We start from the raw sequence: 21,526 nt of genomic DNA, 5'->3' as shown, positions 1-21,526 counted from the left end.
GCTTCCATACACAATTAAGCAAATAGTTGTAAAATCGATATCACGTTTTATACATACGTATACCTATATTGGGTTTACTTCCTAGTTACTTGTATCAATAGTCTCTTTGCATTAAAGTAATTTGTTTGGGATAATACAGTCATAGACACGGGTTTTAAGATGATTGAATGGAAAAGCAAACTTTATACTATGATGTTCATTTGTTTCTTTAGAATAAGAGTTGGTAAGTTCAAACTTTATCTTTTTCTTATATATCAACTCTAGTCACTGATTTTTTAATACTATGTAAAAAGTACAATTCTTTTTTTAGAGAAATTATCAGATGAATAAAGATAAGGCTTTATTTTGATAGAAAAAATCGAAATAATCATTTCAGTCCGATGTTTCCAATATATGCATATGATAATGATCAATGATATGAATCATGTCTTGAACCCTAATTTGTCTCTTCCAAGACAAAAACAATTGTTTAAAGTTAACCTTAAAACATGAAAATTTTGCACGTGCGTATTTGAGAACAATTGCAAGTGCTGATATATTTACGCGAATAACGTTTAGCGTCCACACCTTTTATTTTTTAAAAAAATCCTGTTTGATAAACTTTGATCAAAGCTTAAGTTTCATTATATGTTCACTCAAGCACATAAACACAACAACTTTGATTTCTGGTAAATATTTGTATGATCTCATGATTGAGTCAATAAATCAGTGAACGTCTCACGTCTACACCTATCCGATATGGTCCTTAGTATTGAATCATGCAATTTAAAAATGCCAGCCTGTTTACTTTAGCTGTCAAACACTAACCAAGCGCCAGTTCTTAAGATGGATCTCTACACCAAAAATTGTAGGAGATTCTTTGTTGCATGTATTTGTTACTGCTCTAGGCGCAGTATAACACAATTATAAACCTCAAAGTACAGTATTCTATTTTCTTGAGAATTTTAAAGTATCAATTTGGTTCCAGATAACCCCTTATTTCTCAAAATTTTAAAAATCCTTTCTGTTTTAAAACTCTTATGTAAGTGAAATGTTATAAAGTTTAGAAATAAAAAAAATGTCCCGAGTAATGTTTGTATGATTTTAAGTGGAATCCACATACATTCATGTATGTAACTAAATATTAAAAAAAATATTTTAAGGTATCCCACTCCTGAATGTTCTTGTATCAAGAATTTCTTTAGGAGTATATCATTGAAATCTGGGACTCTTAACATAAAGGGTACTTAAGTCTAAGACAGTGCTTAAGTAGGACTTATGTTCATTCTTAGACTTAAGTCCGTTACTAGAACTGTGCTTAGCTAAGACAATTTACCCAATACTTAGGCGGCCGATAGAGGTGACTTAAGTGTGTCTTAAGTATTGTTTTCACACATTTAGAAGGGTTTTTTTTTTATTAATTATCTAAATTCAGCATATGATTACAGAGTTTTAATCACATTATGATATTTACACAGAATGAATATCTTAATATTCACCAATGTAAAATTTTTGATTTGATTGATATAAATATTAATAGTGGTCGTAATAATCTGTCACATTTTCCATAAACCGGTAGTATGAAAGTGGACTGCTAGATAGGTTGTAAACACGTAATGGTCGGTTTACAAGACGTAACTGCATAATTATATAAACTCGCGAAACTTGAGAAACTAAATAAAGGACGTTCAAAGACAGAAAAACCTTAAAGGGGAAGAAAAGTCAAAAACATAATTTATTTATTTTAATAAAGTGATTTAAATTATCACATATGGTCATGCTGTTTTGAAAATAAAATACGTAATTAAGCTTTAATGAACGTTTGAAGTTGGAGAAATCGTATTTACTGGAGGCTGACATGATGTAGAACTCTTTTGTATTAAAAACCAAAAAAAATAATTATTTTGACGTCACACCATCTCTTCCGGTTTGGTTTACATATATAAATGAATGTACACAGTGCTCTGAATACAATTAACGCTGGTTTATGCCTTTCTGTTACTCAAATAATCGACTAAACAAAATTGATAATGTTTGAGTTCACACATCAATCTAAAGAATAAATACATGTATCATTGTATGCATAAATATATGCATTTTTATAAGTAGATGGCAGCTCTTAATCTGCTATCATTCAAAGTTGAAAACGACCTCGATTAATTTTTTTAATCCAAGTCAAGTTCTTCGCTAACTGAATAAATGTTATAATTGTAATCGGGATGTTTAAAATTCATTCTTTAAAGTCGGAATTACCATGTCGAAATAACGACGGCAGACATTTTCTATGATACTTGGCATCTGTTGACAATTTCCACATTTACGCGGAGATTTCTCCGACACTAACCTCCGCTCTTAGATTTCAACGAACATGCTCCATTTGACGTTAGTTTGTAGTTTGCAAAGGTAAAAGAACGGTCTCAAATCAATATTGTTTCAAATTTTCCAGAACTTGTCATTTAGAGCGAATATACTGATGTTATGTTGATAAGACAAACCGGAATAGATGGTGTGACGTCATAGATTAAAGTTCAATGGCAGCCCCCATGGCGGCGGGAAATTTAAATTAAGCGATCGATTTTCTTGATTTATTCATTGGTCCGGGGTTTTTAATGAAAATAAATACGGTTTACAATTATAGTAGATGATAAGTAATTGATTTATTGTACAACATATTTTTAGTTTCCTTCCCCTTTAAGCGATTTTAAATATATTTCAATATATCGACTTAATGAAGGAATTATACCCAGATTATGTGAATTGCTTTATTGGTGAGGTAAGAGGTAGAACAAAATATAAAAAGAAATCCACTATATAATTATATCAAGTTCTAAGGCATCGCAATATTACGCCACAGGCTGTCTTCGAGAACGACTACAATAGTGAATATTCGTCAAAAAAAACAAGCAACAACAATGACTGAATATATACATGTACTCATGCCACTTTGAATGTTGTGTCTGTACATTTACATCTACCCCATCTAATATCAAAGATGCCATACACGTGTATCTATAAAAACCAATACATTCAAATTCGACAAAAGAAATGAAAAATACGTTTTTACTTTTTGACATAAACATGACTTGGCTAAAACATTTCTAAGTTTGCTTTATGTTACGGTATAAGACATACTTAAGCAGGACTTATGTAGGTCCTAAGATTCCGCCTAAGTCCTACTTATGACCCTAATTAAGTCAAAATCTTAGCAATCTTTATGTTACGAGCCCCTGTAGACAAAACACACTTAAAAAAAAGATAATCCCTCTGAGTTATGGACAATTTAATTTGACCTTTTTGCACCTAAAATGCAATTTCAGCCCGATTAGGGTTTGTTGTCAGTATTTTTGATTAAGTAAACTTTTTCTTGAAATATTGTTTTTAATTATGCACAATGGTCACACTGAAAAAAGGGATTACGAAAAAAAAAATGTTCGATGCTGCATAAATTTTCGTGTGACCTTTCTGCACTTAATATAGACAATATCTACTATAGTTACAATTTGATTTGTAATAAAACATTTTGAATATCAAGAATTTTATCAGATGAATCCAGTTTGCCTAGATATGTATTCAGTATCATTTTGACATAATAAAACATGGGGTGATGTCAAATTTTAGATATATGGCATCAAAGTAAAATTCTCACAAAATTTTGGTTCAAACATTTCAGACATTTTCTATATATTTGCATGATTTGCATGATTTTATGCTAGAAATGTATCATTCTTTCAAAATTTAGTTTTGTACAAGTCACACAGGACTTATAGAACATGTCAGAAACCTATCAAATGTTAAAAATGTGAATAATGAACAAAGTATAATTAAAAGAAAAGTGTATTAAAATTCATAGAATTGCTTGTTTTCTGTCATTTTCGACTAAAAAAAACCTTCCGCACGAGAAAATAGTTCCCCCGAAACTTGTTTCTTGAATTCAAATGGATTTTCTTCATAAACGTGAGGAGTGAGATACATTAAGGCTGGACAATATCACACATAAATCTGAAAATATAAACAATATTCGTTTGTAAATGAGATGAAGAATAGAAATTGAACGAGGCTGAGCGGCGCTCGTCCGATCAGACATTCCATCTTACAAATGCACGTACGAGTCATAGGGAATATATATATCGCATACCGCCCAATGAGATAACAAACACAGAAGCCAAAAATCAAGGTCAATTTTGGCCTTAAACAAATATGCTGTGTATACAATGTATACTGTATGAAGAATCTATTCGCCCCCGTTTAATTTTGCTCATTTGCACTTTTACAGTATTTTGTCAGTCAGCGGAATAAGACTTGGCAAATTCCAATGTCTCATATTATCTCTCTTTTACCACAACATTGTTGGGGCAATTTCAAGACAAGGCAATACCGCAAAAATAACACGGGGCGAAAATAACCCTGTATCCAGTATATACTAGTGGTAAAGCCTGGAATCTGAAACCGATAAACCTTGCAATGATAGTAAAACATTGCAAGATTACATGAGACACGTTGATCAACAGTCTCATGGTCGCACAACATACGCAAAACAGCTGCAATATAAAAAAAATCGTACTTGCAGTGCAAAAGACGTTGTAAAACATTCGCACTAATGTTTGTGCGTTGCATTGCAATAATTTGAATCGCATTCGCTCGCGTCTACATAGTGTGCATGTCCACAATTTTGAGACTTCATGCGACCACAAAAACTCATGCAACAAATGTTAGAGCTCGTGCAAAGTTTGCGATTGCTCGTGCGAAGCCATATATTCCGATCGCAAAGTGTTGTAAAGTGCTCGTGTGCCAGCTTTAGTGAATACAAATTGACAACAAATATGTGGCATTACACATTACTAGCAATACTTTGAAAACATGTAATGCATTGCAATGCATTACCATTACATTTAACATTACCCCAAGCCTGATGTACAGATATTTTTGTTAAAATCTAAATGTAAGGCAATATGGCAATATTTTTTTTATTTTTGCGGAATTAGTCAAATTTAATTGTTAATATATAGATAATGACATTGAATTATGTTGCATATCTGATAAATTTATCATTTGAATCATGATGCTTTTGATTCCAGGTGGAATAAAACTGACCGTAATTCCCTCTAACGACGTTGAAGTTAACCAGACAGTGACATTAACATGCCAGTTAGATCCAAATCCAACTCCACCAATCATTGTGTCGTTTGAAAATAACTTCACAGAAAAGTTGTGTTTTTTAGAACACAGTCATGGAAAGTGTATAACTACACCAGAAACTTGTGTAACTGGCTACAATGCTTCCTGTCACAATGAAACACTATACAGTCTACAGGTCTCTGTCCCTTGGAAGTGGAATGGAGCATCTATTTACTGCCAAACTCTGTTTTCCAAAAGTGAATTAGTCGTCTTTTCTGTAAAAGGTATGTAAAATAAACTGTTTTAATCATTAATAACATTGTGATTACATTTTTTCTAATCCTCCCATATATTTATGCCAGGTGTCAAAAAAAGAGATCTCTGAGAAAAGCATTGAATACATCAGGGTTTTTTATACATACACTTTGTGCACATAGAAAAATATCTAAAGTCGTGTAATGTTATTTTGGTATCATAAAATCATTACAAAAAACAGAATTGATTTATAAAACCAGATGAAAAAAATGCTAGTGTCAATAAGACCTATAGTCATTTTTTTTCTAAACAAAAATACGAGGGTTGTCCATAAAGTTCATGGACACAAGTATTATAATTTTGTAATGTAGAGTATAATTATGTATATGTATAAAAATCAGAGCAATGTACATTTTTATATTGGAGTTATCATTATATATACACTATTCAGAGTTTACGCTGGGCTGTGTATACTTTCCGCGATACATTAAAATTTTAATTTATTTCTATAGAAAACACTCAAAAACTACTTAAGTTTGATTTGAAATTCATAATTATACTTTCATGTTAAATACTGTAATCTAATTGGCTTAGACGCAGTTGATAATCTGTTCCGATAACCTCAGCGTTAGCAACATACTTAGCAACAGGTAACACTTTATAAATAGTGCCTGTTTGGGAGGGTAACTGTTGAAATTGACACCCCGAGACAACCATTGTCAACCATTGTCAACCGACGCGAAGCTCTCTCTCTCTCTCTCTCTCTCTCTCTCTCTCTCTCTCATGTAAACATACGGTTTTTTTCATAAACATGAAGTTTGAAAGCTTTTGTTTAACATATCTTTTGAGTTTTAAACACTTTTATTTATTTTTTTTTTGTTATGTGATAATTTAACTATTTCAGTACCAGTGACATCAGTAATACTGACTCCGACACCGATTATTGCTCTTGCTGGGCAACAGATAAATATAACTTGTACAACGTCATACTGTTATCCTCCAGCTTACGTCATGTGGTACATGTCATCAACAGACATTACCAGTCTCTCAATAGCTACAAAAGACGAAACGGAAGATTTTGTGAGAACTGTATCATTCTTGTCAATCAATCTTGGTAAATCGGACAATGGAAAACATGTGTTTTGTATAGCCCGCAACATACGAGATCAAAGTGAAACCTCAATGATGAATACAGTGACAGTTTTGTGTATGTATCCACTCATGATTCTTATACAACATTTAACACAGAATGTTAAAGAGTAGTATTTTTTTTAAAAGCTTTATATATTATGTATTACAGCAATGAATACCAGCTAGATATGACTTTATATCAAATTAGGTTTAACTAGCAAAGAAAGAAAAGAGTTCAATTTAACCAAAAAAGACAAAGGAAAACTCTTGCGTACTTGCCATCTCATCATACATAATTATTATAAGCTTTAAGGTTTTTTGGCAAAATATATACGAAAACAAAATTTAAATAAGTTTACCAACACAGGTTCCTTTCAATATGTAAAGAGTATGATAAATTGCATTTAATATTGTGTGCATGTTATTGATCATTTTAAAACGATGATTATTACTGAATAAGATTTTCAAGTGTTTTTCCCTAACATAAAAGATACTACGTATACTGTGATATATTTAATAGATATCTCCACTCGATTTATATGTAGTATATGAATAATGTAAAACTTTCTTGCAAAGCACTTTTTCTCCAAGCCCAGGGTACCTTTTAATTATTAATCTACAGCAGACTGAAAGCAAACGCATATAAGATTAGGACAAATTTCATCATCATTGTAATACACAAATTCTGTATAATTATTTTTAAAGATACAATACCAATTATCTCATTTATAGACTGTAATGTTATGATATTTATAAAGATTGTTTGTTTTAATAGTTAAACCAGAGGTGACATCATATTCACTAAATCCATACATAGTTATTGAGGGACACAGAGCTACACTAAAGTGTGCCATGATTGCTGCAAACCCTAACACAAGTATCATATGGAGATGGTCCAGAACAGACCGCCCTAAAGATGTCCTTTATTATGGACCAAACTATACAATACCTAACATACAGAGGAACAGGTCTGGAACATACAACTGTACAGCTAGCAATTCTGTAGGGACATCTGAACCATTTATAATTAACGTAGATGTACAATGTGAGTAGACTTTAATATCACAAATATACTCGTATAGATTCTATATTTACTAAGAAAACATCTACAGTGCAAGTCATGACTAAATATTTTAGCTATGAATGCAATTAATTATGAATCAAAAGAATACAACCTAATTGCGAATAAGAATATAAATGTATGTTGATGAATTCATAATATTTTGGTAGATAAACCAGAGGTGATATCAAATTCACCAAGTCAGTACAAGGTAATAGAAGGGAACACCGTTACACTGGAATGTATACTGATTGGTGCCAACCCAAACACTAATATCATGTGGAGATGGTTTAGAACGGAGTATCCTAGTAATATCCTTTATAATGGACCAATCTATACAATATTCAACATACAAAGGGATATGTCTGGACCATACAGCTGTACAGCCAGCAACTCTGTGGGAACATCTAAAGTAGTTACCATATACGTCGATGTACTGTGCAAGTATTTATTCTTTTAACTATTAGCGATAGAACGGTATTTAGAATATTTTCTTGTGGTGATTTCCATTTTAAGTTCAGTGTTTTTTTTATAGTAAGATAGTCAACTTCATTAATGGTACAATATCAAAAGTCTTTGGAATACTTTTTACAAAAGTACTTTTTCATATTACTAGATATTTTTTTTTATCTTTTAAAACACCAATAAATGGAAGGTCAACTATGTACTTATTATTTTGCAGCAAAAGAGTTAATTCAAATTTTCTAACTACAAGCTAGTGGAATTTTCAGTTTTGTATAACGCTGTTTTATCTACAAACGTTCCAGTTTAATGTGAAGCATATTTTTTTAGATTTATCTAAGTTATCTTCTCTTTGTCATTCTATTATAGTTTGATATTATGTTTCTTTTATATGTACGTCTAGACAAGCCCAAGATAGTCGATACACCAAGCACCATCGTAAATGAGAGTGATAGAGCCATACTTAGTAGGGAAATGGTCAGTAATCCTTTATCAAACGTATCGTGGTATAACGGATCGGTGTTGTTGCGCATCCAGACGACAGTGACGACAGCTACATATATTATAGAGAAAGCCACTTGTACAGATACGAAGAATTATACCCTTATTGCTAGTAACATAGTGGAGAGAAACGTGTCGGCGTTGGTGGAATTATTAGTTAATTGTAAGTGGGGTTTTTTTCTCGAAAATAAATCGAATTTATGTTAATTCATTAGTTATTTAAATAAACGGTTCTATTCTGACGATACATTGAATACCGTTGATTTAATTTATCGAAATTCTAGTGTTAAAGAATAAACAACTAATAGAAATAATTTTCTTTAATAGTTTATTAAAACGAAAAACCTTAAAGGATTACCTGTATCAAACAAAAGAATTGACTAAAGTGGAAATCTATTTCCCGAAAACACTTTTAAAATCAAAGTTAATTTGATATTTTCTACTGCACATTTTTTAGATCTTTCAAATTTTCATTTAGAACCTAGCATATTGCGCTTGTGATTTTTAAATTAACCGAAAAGGTTAGCAAAAATATTATATTTGCAGTAAAACGGTCTATTTCTCCATAAATTTTGGCTAAGAAATACATGTATATCAGAGCAAGCCTGTCCCTATAAACTTTTTTTTATCAAAGGAATAAATTAAGTAATGGATAAATAACGAGATGGTGTTGAATAGTTTTGAGAAAACATTCCCTCCGAGGGCCGAAGGCCCGAGTAGGGGATGTTTTCTCTAAACTATTCAACACTACCGAGTTATTTATCTTACTTAAAAAATTCCCCCATTTGAGCCTCTAAGAAGCATTGACCCATTCATATATCCAACTGTGATGTCATACAAAAGTATAATTCCAGCGATACCATACACAATAGCCTAACTAAACACACCTTTTTAATCATGGACGAGTGAACAGGTGCGCTTGTTATAGAAACCCATACCGCTGTACTGAGCAGACAGATTTAGAAGATGAATTTTTTAACACACTTGTACAATGTATATAGAGATCCACAGTTCCTGGAAAGACATGAATACCATTTGAATGCATGATATTTTAAACTTGCAAGGAGAAAGGAAAATCAGAATTTTGACGTCAATTAACAGACGATGATTTATCTAAAAAATTAATAGGAGTCTTGTGAAGTCATAGTGCGACAATATTTCCTATATTGTTAAACTAATTAGAAGGAGTTATATGGTTCAATGTTCAAAGAGGAAGTCTAAAAGTTTATGAAAGTGATTTATATGTGATCCCAAATCTATCAAAATTAAGAAAAGGAGATATTTCTGCAAAAAATTTATTCGTGGCTTATCGGATATACATTTACGGATGACAAAATTCTGTTTTATAAATTTGGATTTATGTTGGAAATACACGTTTCAACATTTTTTCAGTTTTCTTTGTTTAATGCCCTGTTGGATATTTGAATATCCAACTGATTGACGGTTGGATATTAAAAATATCCAACTCATATCAGTTGGATATTTATATATCCAACAACTGCTGATTGAATAGTGAAAATAAACGTTGACTAAATACAATGGGTGACGTCATAGAAGTTTTTTAATTTTAATGAAACCTCTGACCATGGTCGAAATTTGCAAAATACCTACAACATATTTTGAAACTTAAAATAGTGGTTTATTTCTACGTGTTACACCTGTAAGGTTTCAATAGCTCAGTTGGTTACCACAGATTTAAAGGGTTTTTTGTATCCTGGTTCAAGTCCACCTGTTTGCATTATATTTTTTAAATCTACAAACATCACTCATCCTGTTATTTCTGTCTCATTTGAGAGACAGTAACTTGCGAGTGGGGCATGACATTGATACGTCTAAACTAAGAAAAAAATTTTCAGAAGTCAATCGATTTACTCCGTGATATGAGGTAAAGGATATTGCAGGGTTTCTTTAAGAAACTTGATTTTGGAAAGACTATAAATATGCAACTAATATCATTACAATCTAACCGGTCTCTCGTATGAACAGTTTGAAGATTTGTTTAATTGTCTTTCGTCTTTTCCCCCATCTACAGTTCTATTTACTCGAGGGGCCACAGGTCTTTTACTTACACTATAATGTACAAGGTTGTCTCATTCTGTTCTCGCAATTTTGTTCGGTTTAACTGAAATACAAGAATCTCAAGTTGTTGCTTCAGCAAGGAAAATTTTTCTTCAACATTGTGTATCTTTATATCTAGGGTTTCTCCATATCTCATGTCCCAAAATCATTGAAAATCACACTACTTTTTTGCAAAACAAATTTTTTCTGATTTGATAAATGTAGTTCCTAAGATCAACAGCGGAGATGTTTCTCCATGCACGAAGGTCGTCCTCGCATAAAGCCTATGATGATCGCTAGTATTGATGCTTCTTTATTCTTGACCAAGGGTTTCGCGATGCAGTTGAAACAATTACAGACTTCGGTTTTCAGGTTCAGTAGCCAGCATTTCTGAACTAAACGATGAAACAGCATACCACAGAAGAAACCATTAGCTCAAGGCTTGTCACAAAACTTCGTTTGGTGGTAGGATCTGCTAACAGTATATCAAAACGTTGGAATTTCCCCTCCAATGTTGTTACTAATAAACAAGTACGTATACCATTCATCGGAGAATATGTTAAAATTGCTGCAGCCCGAACAAATGCTTAAAAGATCACCTATAGAGTCGGATGCAGTGACTATGTTCTTTCTGTTTTATGGTATATAGGTTATGCTCATAATCGGCCACTTACACTAGTTCCTTCTAAAAAATCCGAATTCTGTGACTGTTTCAACAACATTGCAATAACCGTAGGTGCCTGCGGTTCTGTTTTATTTTTAAAAGAATTTCAATAAGACGAACAGAAAATTGCATCAATCAAAAGGGATATTCCAAATTGTAAAAAATCTGCCCTCCCTTTGGCAGTTTGTGGAAATTCAGAAACAGAATAAAAAGAGATTTTTTTTATTAATTAATGAGGTAATATGCCTTTTTATTTGAAGAGTTGGTAAGCTAAAGTGTTAGACGTTCAATCATACGGGGGCAATAAGCTCAAGTAAATACAACTTGGTTAAAAGCAAAATCCAGGCCGAATTGACTGTGTTCAATAAATCTAATATGGAATCGATGGGTATTTTGTGTATTTTTAAGTTAGGGTTATTATTTTTATAATGAAAAAAAAAAATGACATCAGAAGCCTGTAAACAGAACTGTTTTCAGCCTCGCCAATTGACAACAAGCGGTGCTAATTTTTATTAGATAACTGACAATATTCTATAATCTTATCCTGTTTTCAAGCTGTACTGCTACTTTTAAGTATCGAGACAACTTCTTAAATTTGCATTTCTTACGTCAATGATATTTTTCGAAATAAAATAAATCATCTCAAAAAATGAGTTGTAAAACGACGTATATACACTGACGGGGTTAGCAGCTTCATTGCCGCCATGTGTACATTTACTTCCACAAACATAAAACTACTTGAAAAACTGTCGATTGCAAAATCCCTTATTTTATACTCATAAAAAAATAACAGATTGAGCATAGACTAATGTAATCTATATTCAAACACATCTTTAGATAGTTACTTTATGAAACATAAATTTTTTGACATTACATGTATTAATTGATATCTAAAAAATGCTTTAAAATGTTTGTACAAGATTTTTTTTAATTTCAGGCAAACCTAAGTCGTTTAAAAGAAACATTACACTCGGAGTTAGTGACGCCACTGGGATTGCATTTTCAATAACAGTAATTGCGTATCCTGAGCCTCTTTATGAATTAAGATACGACAATGGAACAAGGAACACACGGATGGATGCCAGTATATGTAGGAGTGCAGTGAATAATTTTACTATTCATTTTAAACAAACAGTTGTAGAGCAAGACGATTATGGAATTTATCATCTCTTAGTCAGCAACGCGTTCGGAGAAAGTATTGTGATTTTGAATGTGTTACCACAAAGTAAGTATTGTATTTCGCGATATAAAAAAGGGTTTATTTAACTCAAAATCTTCTTGGTTCTATGTATTAGGATATATAAAAATCAAAAAGGTCGATTGGTGAAGTTGAAATTTAAAGCATGTTTTTATATCAAATTGATGATTTTATTACAAATATTTTGTCATTTTATTGAAATGGTTGTATGAAAACAATTTATGACACATTTTAATTATGATAAGTACTATATGAGTACGATTGTTGCTGAAAGTTTAAGGTTGTAAAAATTGTCAAGATGGATATTTTTCTATTGTAGTTGGTCACAAAAATGGTCGATGTCTATTGTTTTCATGCTTGTGCCAATTTTTTTTTTTGATTACTTAAATAAAGTTATGAGTAAATCAGTAAATTTGTAAACGTAACCAATCATACTCTAAGGATGTTAATATTTTAATGAAAATGTGGTTTTAAATTATAAAAAAAAAAAACCAGATTATTAAAAAAGAATAAGTTGGGTTAAGTAATTTTTAAAAAAAAAAGACATGGCTGGAGGACAGGCCGGAAGACTAAAAGTAAAGACCGTTTTAATAACAAACATTTGTGTCAAATTCATTCCTAGCAATTTTATCATTATTTTGTTTTCTTTCTTTTCTTGAAAAATTATTATATCAGAAAACTATCTACCTAGCGTTTCAATCAATGAAATTAATTTAAAATTTCAATGACAAAATAGAGGAGTGCAAAAATTATTTTAACTCAACTGTATACACTGTCTCGAGAAAGACCGTAATGATGTTTTAAAAAATTACTGACAAAACATTTTTCAAACGCACTGATTTTTTTTTCTTTTTTACCAATGACAGGAAGCCCAGATAGACCGAAAAGTTTTGAATTAGTTTGTGAAGAAACGCGTGCCAAAGTTCAGTGGAAATCATCTTTTAATGGTGGAAATACGCAGACATTTACTGTCACTGCAACGTATGGACAGTATAAAAAAATTGAATCAAATATAATTTATGACAAAGGAGAAAATATAATTCATTCCACATACATTCAAAATCTTCAACCCTCTACAAGGTACGCGTTCTATGTTTCTGCACGGAACCCTCATGGATCACACTCGTCAGAAAACGCCACCTGCACGACATTAACAGGTAAAAATAACTACTAAGAGAACAATTAATGATCTTAATTTTTGTAGATTAAAACAACTATTAAGTATATTTATCTCCGATATGATGTAGTATATTGTTTTGCGCAAGGTCACACTTACTTCATAACACAAGGTTACATCACCGATTAGGCAAGAAAAATCATTTCGTGTCATTTAAGCGTCTGTATCTAAAGCTTTTTTATACATGTATTATAAATCAAATCGTATGAGATAAATAGAACATAATATTGTGGGATTTTATATTTGATTTTTCCAGCTCAACTCGTCAACCATGTAGTCCAATATTAATATCTTTTGGTATGTTACGATTACCCATGTATCTAATCAGAGAGATTCTCAAGAGATTATAATACAGGCAATGAAAGAAAAAAAAAGAAATGAATCCTCATAAAATTTTTCACATCTTGAATATTTATGAATTTAACTAGGTTATGATCATACAAAACAGCATTAAGATTTCTTATAAAAGTTTTGAGTTGACAGTGAAGTATATTTCAATTTATTGTCCATGGTTGTATAATTTAGATTTTGTTTTATCTACAAGATTTTGTTTCGCACACTTCGCTTAAACTTGGCTACACTTGTTGCAGATTTTAAACAGTCTGGCAAAGTGTTCCATAACTTAACCGTTGATGGTGAAAAAAAAACTATTATAATATGCAACAGTGATAGTAATTGGTATGTGATACAAGTTATTATTGCGCTAAAAATTATTATTGAAACTGGTAGAATTGATCAACCATATCATACAAATACGAGGGTTGTTCGGAAATTATTGACACTTACAGTTTATGATAAAAGAAATCAAACTATATATGTTCATTTGCTTTTTATTGCGAATAACTTTAAATCAAGTTTCACTTGTGCTCTATCCTGGTTTACATTTTGGTGAAATTTCATATTGGTGGGGGTTTTTGTAGACCATTTTTAATTATTTCGAGTTCATTTGTTAAAGATAAAACAGGTCCTATTGTATCAGAGTCAACAATTACAAAGAGAGACGTATCATCTGCAAAAAACCTAATATATGATTTTCTAAATTAACAGTCATATCATTGATATATATCAAAAACAGAAATAGACCGAGTACAGAGTTCTGGGGAACATCTGCATATAACTTTGTTTGGTTGAAGAGTATCCTTCTAAATAACTTTTTGTTCGCGGTCAGTATGATAATTTCCAATCCAATTAAGTGTATTTCAATAGATGCCATTTTTTAAATTGTAATTTATTTAATAATCTCTTAAGCCTGATCTTATCAAATGCTTTTGAAATATCACAGAAGATATATTTAACATATTTCCCATGGTCTAGATTGCTAAAAATACTATTATATATTTCTAAAAGATGATTCACAGTAGGGTCTGCTGGTTAGTATTTAGATAAAAGAATATGCTCTCAAATATAATTGTAATATAATATTTATACAAAAAAGATCTATTTGCTCTGTTAATTAAAACTAAATTGCTTGTTCATAAGTTCATTCAAAACGATAACAGTGTTAAAAAATATTAAGAAAATATCACTATGATCCTACAAATTCAGCAACAAAAAATGTTTTTAAAATGTAAGAGACACCGTTTGCAGTCCAAATAACAATATAAAATATAGAAGAGAGCCTTTAGAAACTTAAGTTAAATAAACAAAAAATATCTTTTTATAAATCTAATTATAATTGTGTTTATGATGATTTATTTATTGTTGTTTTTTTGTTCATCTTCGCAAATAATTTATATATCTATCATCGTTTTACGTTACCTAACTATAGTATTATTTCTAATTTTGCCATTTTTTGGTCACATTTTATTAAAACAACGTCTTTAGTGGTAATATTTTGTTAACATAATCATTCAGTATTCTAATGCGGTTCTAGGGTTGTAAAAAATTGCTTTTTATCTATTTTTAGTTCATATCGGGAGTTTGTCCATAATCACCGGAAGTGTGGCTGCTGGAGGAATAACTTTAGCAATTGTCGTCATTGTTGTTGTCGTATTTCTTCGTAGATTCAAAAAGCAAGGTTTTTAAATTAATTATTTATCTGTCGTAAAATTACATTCAGTCAATTTTATTAAACTATTGGACGGACCATTGAATGACTCATTTGTTCAATCTAAATATAAATCAATTTAAAAAGTTTTCCAAGATAACATTTCCCTCCTGACTGTTAATCTTTTTTCTGATCTACATTTGATGACTTTAAATATCAATAGAGAAAAAACAAAAGAAGAATTTAACAACCAGAATGATATATTTTCTATAAAACATCTTTTTCCAGACAACCATGGAAGGAAATCCGATAGGTATGTAAGAAGTTGTGCCTGCTGTATAATTTTGATTTGTTGGTTTATCTGATGCTTTTTTTATATCCTTTTACTCTTGGCTCAATACAAGTGTCTAGATGTAGTGGAATTATTGAAATGTCAACTTTATCCTACTGTAGTCCGATGTTTATTTGACAAAAAAATTCGCATACATCCATTTTACAAGATACATGTATATGTAATCGCATTTTATGTCATATATATTACTGTTCATGTTTTTATGAAAATACTTATTAGAGTTCGAACTTCTAAGTTTTTTTTAATTTCAATAGATATGAAATTGAATCTTATAAAATCTAATTTTTTTACCATTTGCAATTTTTTTTTCAATTCAAAATTTAAAAAAAAAAATGTAATTTATATTTTATCATCAGATATGTTTAATGTAGTTTCAAAACATTTGTTTATGTGATAATACTTGTGAGATTTTATTTCGTAGGATATACAGTCTTGTACATTCAACGGTGCTAAAATTCACCCATTATTTTAATCTCTTTAAATAATAAAAAAAAACTTAAAGAAAATCCAGAAACGATATTTTCATTCACTAAGAATCTGACTACTGACTGTATTCATAAATCTACATCCTAGATCCTTATTCCGGACTTAAAAATGGACGGGGATCGGAAGATATGAGGGTCAATCAAAAAATACGAAAACCTCTGTCATAGCTATCTTACTTATCGCCATATCAATACTAAATTTAGTAGACTTAATTTGGCAATAGTTTCAAACAATTTGCAAGGAAAAAAGTTAATAAATTCCTTTATTTCTAAGAATTATTTAGAATCTAATCCTGCTTAAATGGGGTCACGGCGCACGGTCAAAATTTGTGTTATGTCAGCAATAAACCATATAATGTTGAAAGTAATATCTCTATAAATTTGGCTTAAAATCAAATAATATTGAAACCTCAAATTAAGTTTTGTCTTGTTATTCTATGTTCCAAATAATGACGGGATATATTGTTTTGTCGAATAGGTATTAGTAACTGAAGACAGATAGTCCTCTTTAGAATTGACTAAAAACATCGACGTCGCCGGACTTCACGGCGCAACGAGAAGTACAAACAAGATCGATTTAACTCAGGAAAAAGCCGATACAAGCTGTTTAAATGCTCAATGGTGCAAAAAATAAGCCAACAATTATTTGCAAGTTTGTGTTTAACTGTAATAAATTTTGTGGGGGTGGTGGTAATTGTATTTTGAATATAGAACAGTTCGAAAGAGAGAAGAATATCTGTAAATATTTGGTCAAATAATAAGTAACGTCAACCGACGCTCAGGGTTATCCTTGCTGTAAACTAAGAGATACACGGTTAGAAAATGAAAACTTTTAAGAACTAACTTATGATTCTCGAACAAATGTGTACAAATAATATGTTAAGTGGTTCAGTGCCCATTTAAATTGTAAGGAGAAAGACACAAGAGACTAAGCGCGATATAAAGATGGGGTATATCTATAAACTGTGCGTGTTTAATCTTGACGTCATGTTTTGAACGTTACCGTGCGCCGTGGTGACAAAATATGTTGTTTTTAAAAAGGGGTAACAAAAATACCGTTTCATCAAATGGACTAAAACTTCGCATATTAATAACATAAGTGTTGGTACACAGATTAATCTATTAAGTATGACGTTTATGAATAATATATGATAGACAGCCACGTTGTCTTCATATTTTTTGATTGACCCTCGTGATGCATGTATTTCAATCATATAAAATAACATCTGTTTAACTTTTCACAGGGATAACCCTATGAGAACGAATGAAGATGCAACCCATTACACAACGCTTGCAGGTAACTGTTTTGAATATCATTATGACCTATTTATATTTCATTTACTTGATGCGAGTTTTACTATCATCGTGAGTTTTAGTTTTACTCTAAATGTCAAAAATATATTAAAGCATTATTTTATCAGACAAAATTTATGAAAACTAATATGTTTACACGTTGAGAGTGTTAGATGATTCATTTTTAATTATTTTGTATGAAATATGAATCTGTTGTACTTTTTTAAATCCAAACCAATTCGCAAGTGTAATTCGCTGTAAAACTGAATGTTAGATAATTCATACTTAAACTCTAGAGTTATTATTGACCGATTATTAAGCAATTATGATAATTAATAGCGTAAACATGATTGGGAAAAACAACACGTTGCTTACTATTATACTGAAACAAACAAAACGTTGTCATGTAAACCGATAAGCAATCCGACCTAGCTGCTAAACGAAACACTTGACAATTTTAATAAAACATGGCTCAAAATAAACCTTTTCTGAGTTAAAAGTTCTTTTAATCAGTGATAGGTTATAGCTTGAATACTAGTTCTGTTAATATGTAATAAAAATGTGTATGAAAAGGTACATTTATTTGTCCTATAATATCTAAATTGTGAATTAGCTTTCAGATAAATGAAAGTATCATATTTGGTACAATCGACATTTTGAAAAATATCCACAAGAAAACCTTACAGCTCCTCTTACACTCTCTAGCTAATCATACACGTAATAGTTACATACATTGTACCAATTCGCAAGCCATCATCTAAATATACCATTGTCTTATGCCAAGGTTTGGAACTGAAATTCCACTATCTCCTACCTAAAGACATAAGATCACATAAAGCCGAAACCTTTATTGATTGACATCCAGGTGTTTTATTGGATGTCAGTTAAATCTACATATTTTTGTTAATGCCTATAGGTCAGACAACTAGAATGTTTTTGTAAAACTAAAGCTGTGAAAGTAAGGTCATTTTCCTAAATCATGACTAATATACGGTCATTTTATACCTTTGAGATTTAAGAGTTTAAAAGTACACACACATATATTATTTTAGAAATATATTAATATCCATTCAAATTTTGTTTTACAGAAAGGCAAGAAAACGGGTAAACTAACTCTCTCTCTCTCTTTCTCTCTCTCTCTCTCTCATTTTAATACCTGCTTTGACAACAAAATGCATGGATTTAACGCTGTTAAAGACTATCCAAATTAATGTCATTTGTGTTTTAATGATGAAAAGTTTGCGAAGAGCTACAACATTCTTATTCTTAAAAAAAACTTTTTTTAATGCAGATCTGAAATTTTCAATGAAAAATGCATTCAATTCAATCGATAGCAAATTGATTATAATTTCGCCCTGATGTTCTTTTATTGCAGTCAAATGTATGAGAGTTTGAAAAATGTAGAAACTACAGAGAACCGAAACATCTGTGATAAGCAGATGATCGACAAGAACCCAAAAGGTAAAATACATGGAAGTTATCTTCTTAAAGTTATATTCAAATTATTCATTATTCATCTCTATAAATTGTTAAACGTTGGTTTCATTTCACTTTACATATCTTAAAATGTGTTTAACATAAGTATAAACCAAGAAATATTAGGAAATCCTTGCATCACATAACACTAATATTATAACCGATAACGGTAAAATATATCGGAATGCCCACAATGACGTCATGCAACAATCGAAAGACCTTCAGTATACACCGAGATTAATTTAAAGTTGGCCGACGGACCACAAGTATTCATCAATTTTTTACAGTTACATGTCTATATTACGTTTACTACCAGTCTTTAAAAATACTAGATAATTTCAACTGGAACATTTCTAAAAATTACTATGTAATTTATTGTATCTAGTTCTCTATTAAATCTAACAGTTTGTTGTTTAGTGGTTAGATTGTATATATATTTTTCTTTGTAATAACTTTTCGCTGATATTTTGCTGTCAAAAATTCGATGTAATACCAGTGAGACATTACTTTTAATACACGTGATTGCAAATAGCTGTGTCTTTTCTTTGATGACAGATATGAATAGAAGTATGCAAGTGTTTCTCGAGGTTGATGTAACATGTCACATTTCTATCTATAGATTTGTCTGAAATATACGTCAACCACTCTGTGAAGGCGAATAATACGGAATACATTAACCTCTCCTTCTCGTAACAGCTTCTTCGTGATTACAACCAACTAGGGATGATTTTGGTGGATGACACGCTGCATTTGATGGGACTTCTTGATTTGTGTTTGCTTTTACTCTTACTCAGTTGACCCGTAAAGACTGCAGCGATTTCTCTCCTCTTTTATATGCCTGTATAATTTTGTAACTAAAAAAAATAACCTTTTGCGATTTTTTAAAGCAATTCCATACTATGAATACAAATGCCGAGTGTTTTCGATTGATTAACAAGCATCATAAACTTGAGATATATTCTAATTCCTTTTGCCCATTGTTATTTCAAATACATTGTAGTAATTGTAATTAAGTTTTTCAATATCATTTTCATTTATGTGTTTTTAGACCTAATATTTCTTTTTGCAGTTTATTTCGTCAATTTTAAAACAGAATAAATACTCATCTTTATTCGTATAAAGATACATAGAACTTTGAACTCTGAGGTATATAAAAGAATAAAAGAGCTTGTGTAAACAGATAGCCATGCTATGACCTTGAATTGCTAGTATTACATAATGGTCACTGTGATATTTATGTGTACCTAGATGCTGCGCACTGAATGGTGTTAATGATAATTGACAGAATGAACTCTGTGACTCTTGTAGCAATGCGTAGTATTCCTAAATGATGTTATGAAACCAGGTGCATAATACGGGCATAATAATATCCAAATTGAGAGTTTAACAACATGTGACATATTTGGCGATTCTGTGTCTGCAACGATAGCTCTAGTACTCTATATTGAGTCATGTATTGTGTATTCTATATATTAACCTTTGTAACCTTTTATGCCGTGTATGAATGAACGTATTGTGAGTAAGTGATGCCTCATACTAGGTGGGGGACTCCGAGACCCAGGACTCGGAGACTCACATCCTGCATCCAGACTCTTTGATTGGCAGTTTTGACGGTTTTGTTACTTTATTTAGAAATAAACTATTAATCTTAATTTCGAACACTAAACGTTCACTCATGATCGTCGTATATGGGCCGAACTAGTCAAAACTGTCCATCATAAGTAAAACCTTATATATACCCATATGAAATGAGATTGTGCAGACTCCTGATTTGGGCTGCTATTAGCTGATGTAATTGTAACTATACGATCACGCTTAATAAAACCGCTAAAGAAAGAAATACTGGACTTGTCATCACTAAGTTTGAGCTGACCCTCAATTGGATCCATAAGACAGAAGGCTTACATGAACTTTCTTGGTGCCAGTGACCAGGACTGAGCGAAGTTCAAAACAGAATAAGGTAAGAACCATTTCTATACATATGTATGTCTCTTATAGCTATCTCGAAGTAAACAACTTTGTTTAAGCAACCAATATGGCGACAGGTGATGGGTTTTATAAAAAAGAACTTAGAAATCAAATGGAGCAATTAGAAGAAACAGGTCAAAAGTCCCCAGAAAAAGGGCAGATTAAACAAAATACTTTTGAAAAATATCATGATGCTAGGCCGTATGAAACTCGTGAACCTCGACACCGAGTCCCAAATCAGGATGATGATAAAGATTTTTTTATTGGTCAAGTTAAAGCGATAACAGCCGCACTCTCAGTGCCCATATCTTCTGTGATAACTCCTTTTGAGGGAGATGCTCAAAAATTTAAACAGTGGATAAAAG

General features: G+C 31.3%; 1 protein-coding gene across 1 annotated transcript; it reads left to right on the top strand.

Moving 5' to 3' along the window:
- The first annotated feature begins 109 nt into the window (after positions 1-109).
- Positions 110-21,146, top strand: LOC128191853 (immunoglobulin superfamily member 10-like). The gene is made up of 14 exons (XM_052864179.1): positions 110-223; positions 5,055-5,378; positions 6,353-6,556; positions 7,256-7,525; positions 7,711-7,980; positions 8,406-8,666; positions 12,163-12,450; positions 13,290-13,580; positions 15,507-15,617; positions 15,876-15,900; positions 17,669-17,721; positions 18,806-18,821; positions 19,093-19,178; positions 19,813-21,146. Exons 1-14 carry the CDS (start codon positions 160-162, stop codon positions 19,884-19,886), a joined length of 2,337 nt encoding a protein of 778 aa, XP_052720139.1. The 5' UTR covers positions 110-159; the 3' UTR covers positions 19,887-21,146.
- Positions 21,147-21,526: the final 380 nt, after the last annotated feature.

This window comes from Crassostrea angulata, chromosome 7, assembly GCF_025612915.1.
Source record: "Crassostrea angulata isolate pt1a10 chromosome 7, ASM2561291v2, whole genome shotgun sequence".
Lineage (NCBI taxonomy): Eukaryota > Metazoa > Mollusca > Bivalvia > Ostreida > Ostreidae > Magallana > Magallana angulata.
Note: the sequence above shows the minus strand (reverse complement) of the source record. Positions and strands in the feature narration are given on the sequence as shown.

Coding starts and splice junctions, on each gene's coding strand:
- LOC128191853 (XM_052864179.1), top strand. CDS start 160: ATGATTGAATGGAAAAGCAAACTTTATACTATGATGTTCATTTGTTTC. Junction 7,526..7,710: donor AATTAACGTAGATGTACAAT/GTGAGTAGACTT, acceptor ATATTTTGGTAG/ATAAACCAGAGGTGATATCA. Junction 12,451..13,289: donor TTTGAATGTGTTACCACAAA/GTAAGTATTGTA, acceptor TACCAATGACAG/GAAGCCCAGATAGACCGAAA.